Below are 3,384 nucleotides of genomic sequence, written 5' to 3' on the forward strand. Positions count from 1 at the left end.
CAGTACATGATCCACCAACTCTTCAGTTAGCCAACTCGTGAGCAGTTGTTGGTCCAATACCCGAGCCATCGGCAATTTCAGTTTCAAATGCTTGGGTGATCACCTCGACGATTTTCCCTCCAAAATAACCCACGCAGTACGCAGTTACACGTATACGAAGGCAATATACACATTGGTCTGTGAGGACTGAGAGGAGTGGTTCGATGAAGCTGGACTGTGGATGAACAGTTAAGTTACGCTCCTGACTTCGCTTCTACAAGTCAGGGATCAGGGGAGCCGGCTCCGCTTAGTAAAACCGGTCTTGCAAATGATCGGCTATAAAACCGATTTGTGTAAACCCATGGCTATCCGAACAACCACTAAGTGAGGAAACGTTCGATCAAAGGGGGCACCGCCCGCCGAGTCGGACCACATCGATTCATATCAGCTCATCAGCTTCTCAACACCACCTACCGGGCCGTCATCGTCTCTCGACACACTGACATGAATCGGTCGGTGCAAGCAATTACTGACAGACACAGATAACTGAATTGATTGGTACAGCCGAGATCAATCACCTTGACTGCTGTATATAGGCTAAATATATCGTGAGTGACATATACAACATATATACTCTGGGTGGTAATGTGGTTCTTCTTTACTTCTTTTTTCCATTTGAAGTGAGGTGGTAATATTGTTCTGGTAGTATAGAGACCTATGGACAAACCATCGGAGTCATGTTGTCGTGCTAGGTTAGGATCTTAGGGATCAAGATTTGACATGCCATGCTAACGTCGATTGTTAGGTCAGAAGATAAACAGGTGCATGAAGAATATTTTGTGGAGGTAATTCCAATGTTTGGGGAGACATCGTTCGGTGACATGGCAGTCTTGAATCCTCCTTAGATAAGTGCAGGAATTGGAATCATAGCCTGACAAGCCACAACCAGCACCAAAGGTGTCAAACCAGGGTAACCAAACCCTCTTCACAAAGACAGCAAGCACACCACAACAGGAGGGTCACAAGGCACTCAACTTTCAAGCATACAACGCCACCAAGCTCAAAAGCTCTGCTGACTCACACCAAAAGAATCCATTCTTCATCTGAATGAATGAATGAATGAATGAATAATTGCGGTGAGAGACAAGGGCAAGAAGCCCTCTTAGTCAGCCCTCTTAGTCATGGTCGATGCAGGAAACTCAGGATTGGTGGTAGTCGATCAAAACAACAGTGAAAATAAGCAAATCAAGCCAGAGATATGCATGCATGTCTAGATTTAGTTTCCCAGGGAACAAACAATCTTTGTGCACAAATACAAAAGTGTTCCATTCTTCAAATAGTTGCCACACAAGCATTCTAATCTTGGAGGATACCTTCCAACTAGTTTAGTTTTTCAGGAAGTTCCCCTAACCAGCAGGGAGTGTACAGGAAAGACTCTTGTACCTGTGTATGCCAGTAAGTGTCGGGCCCATCCACATAGAATTCTGGAAAAAGCTTGCCTAAATCTTGAAGCTTTGAGCTCGGCAAATGATAGGCTAGCACTCTGTCCCACAGAGTCACGAACACAACCTCTTTGAAAGGATGGAATCCAAGGAAAAATGTATTAGTTCTCCCGCAGCTACTTCCAGGTTCAAGTACATTATCATTATCCGAGTCCCACTCAAATTTCCCTTGTTTCACTATTGCTTCAAATTTCTCCTTTTCCACTGCTTCCCTGTTGTCCTCCACAACAGAATCATCTTCATCAGCATGTTCATCATAGTCAAATTGTTGTAGGATCCAAGGTCCATCACATGGGTTGCCATAGTCAATATTTGGCTGGACGGGGAAAATATCTTTGTCATGCTTCAAAACCCACTCGTTCAAGTCGTTAAGGAACCAAACCTGAAGGTGGGACTTATGTGACGTGATTCTTGATGCACAATATATCCCCTTGGTTGATTTTCCTAGGTAAAACTGTTGATCACCTTGTGAATCGTCTAGGGACAATCTTGTTGGCAGTCTTATTACTCGATAACTGTTGTCTGCCAGTGATATTCTGCAAGAACAAAAATTGGAAAATATTTCTCAAAACCAAAACCAGAATAACATATATATGGTGCTCAAGGAGTTGACCGAGTTGGTAATACTATACACTACCTCAAAATAAAACAGTTTTCGCAACATATATAGAGTGATCCTCTCCAGTAGACAGACTGACGTTCATTGCAATCCAGTCTGACCCCAACCAAGCCAGGTACCGTCCCTGCAGCTTCTCCATCCCCATAAAATGTCTTCTTCTCCCATGAACCAATCTTGGATGAAAACACAGGAAGGATCAATGTGGACGGTGGCCATTCAAATTCCTCACATTCTTCCATGAAAGAAATTTCGGGCATTATGAGCAAGTCAAAATGGTTGGGCGACAGCATGGGGTCAAACACGAGGTACCGGGATTTCCAAAAATGCTTGATTGAAGGTGCAGGTTTGGGCGGGTCCGGGGCCGGGGGCAGGGGCGCCCACTGCTGCGTCGCAGGGTTGACCACGCAGTGGTGGAGCAAGAGGAGGCCATTGCAATGATCAAGCACGTAGGGAACAGGCTGAAAATCATAGTCTGGATGGCAAGCATCCAAGGTGTAGCCGAGCCGGCCGGAGACGGCTGCGCCCGTCGTGGGGCGGGAAAGGAACTGCGTAGCCGACCGTAGTTCGAAGAAGTTGAGGAAGATGCCGCCCAGCTTGAGAGGGAGGAGGTCCGCGCGCAGCAGGCGGTGGCCGTCGACGACGCGGCGCAACGTCTTGCAGACGCGGCGGGACGCTGCGAGGTCGCGCGGCGCGAGGCGGCGGAGGACGTCCGCCACCGCGTCGTCAGGCAGCGACGGGGCCTGGCCCATCGCCGTACTCAGATCCGGCGCCTGGGCGAGAAGCGGGGCCGCGGCGGCAGATGGCAGACCACCAGGACGGAGCCGAAGGGGAGCAGCAGTCAGCGGGGCGGGGGATCGGCGAACGGCGGAGGGGAGCCGCCGTCGCCGTGGAAGGGGAAGGTGGGGAGAGAATGGGATCGGGAGGCAAGAACTAGGGTTCCAACAAGGAGAAGGCACCACCGTTTGGGAGCCCAGAAATGGATATTGGCATTGGGCTTCCCCAACGTCGATCGAAGCGCAAAACTGGCCCGTTCACGCTAACAGCCGCGCAGACCCTTTTTCAATTTGTCTCCAGAAAAAAACAAAACCCTTGTCAATTGATTCTCAAAATATTTTATTTCCCTAATAATAAAGCACGGATTGACTCCGTGGGTTCACCGTCACAATACGCATCTTTCCGTGATTTTATGCTTTCAGTTTAAATTTAAAATATATACACGAGGTGGTACTAATTCGGGGAACCGTCTGTAGTTTCGTCTGTTGTCAAAATTTTCATACGTCGCTG

The 3,384-nt window shown here is 48.3% G+C and overlaps 1 protein-coding gene across 1 annotated transcript; it reads right to left on the minus strand.

Moving 5' to 3' along the window:
• Positions 1-1,200: 1,200 nt before the first annotated feature.
• On the minus strand, positions 1,201-3,001 carry LOC119270583. Its single transcript, XM_037552597.1, has 2 exons — positions 2,119-3,001; positions 1,201-2,017 (listed from the first exon to the last, which is right to left on the minus strand). The coding sequence occupies exons 1-2, from the start codon at positions 2,847-2,849 to the stop codon at positions 1,360-1,362; spliced, it is 1,389 nt and encodes a 462-aa protein (XP_037408494.1). The 5' UTR covers positions 2,850-3,001; the 3' UTR covers positions 1,201-1,359.
• Between the last annotated feature and the right edge of the window lie 383 nt (positions 3,002-3,384).

The sequence above is a fragment of the Triticum dicoccoides genome, chromosome 3A (assembly GCF_002162155.2).
Source record: "Triticum dicoccoides isolate Atlit2015 ecotype Zavitan chromosome 3A, WEW_v2.0, whole genome shotgun sequence".
Taxonomy (NCBI): Eukaryota; Viridiplantae; Streptophyta; class Magnoliopsida; order Poales; family Poaceae; genus Triticum; species Triticum dicoccoides.

Excerpts from the sequence above, each read along its gene's own strand:
- LOC119270583 (XM_037552597.1), bottom strand. The coding sequence starts at position 2,849 with ATGGGCCAGGCCCCGTCGCTGCCTGACGACGCGGTGGCGGACGTCCTC. Across the intron at positions 2,018-2,118 it reads GAAAACTGTTTTATTTTGAG|AATATCACTGGCAGACAACA; the intron begins GTAGTGTATAGT and ends TTGTTCTTGCAG.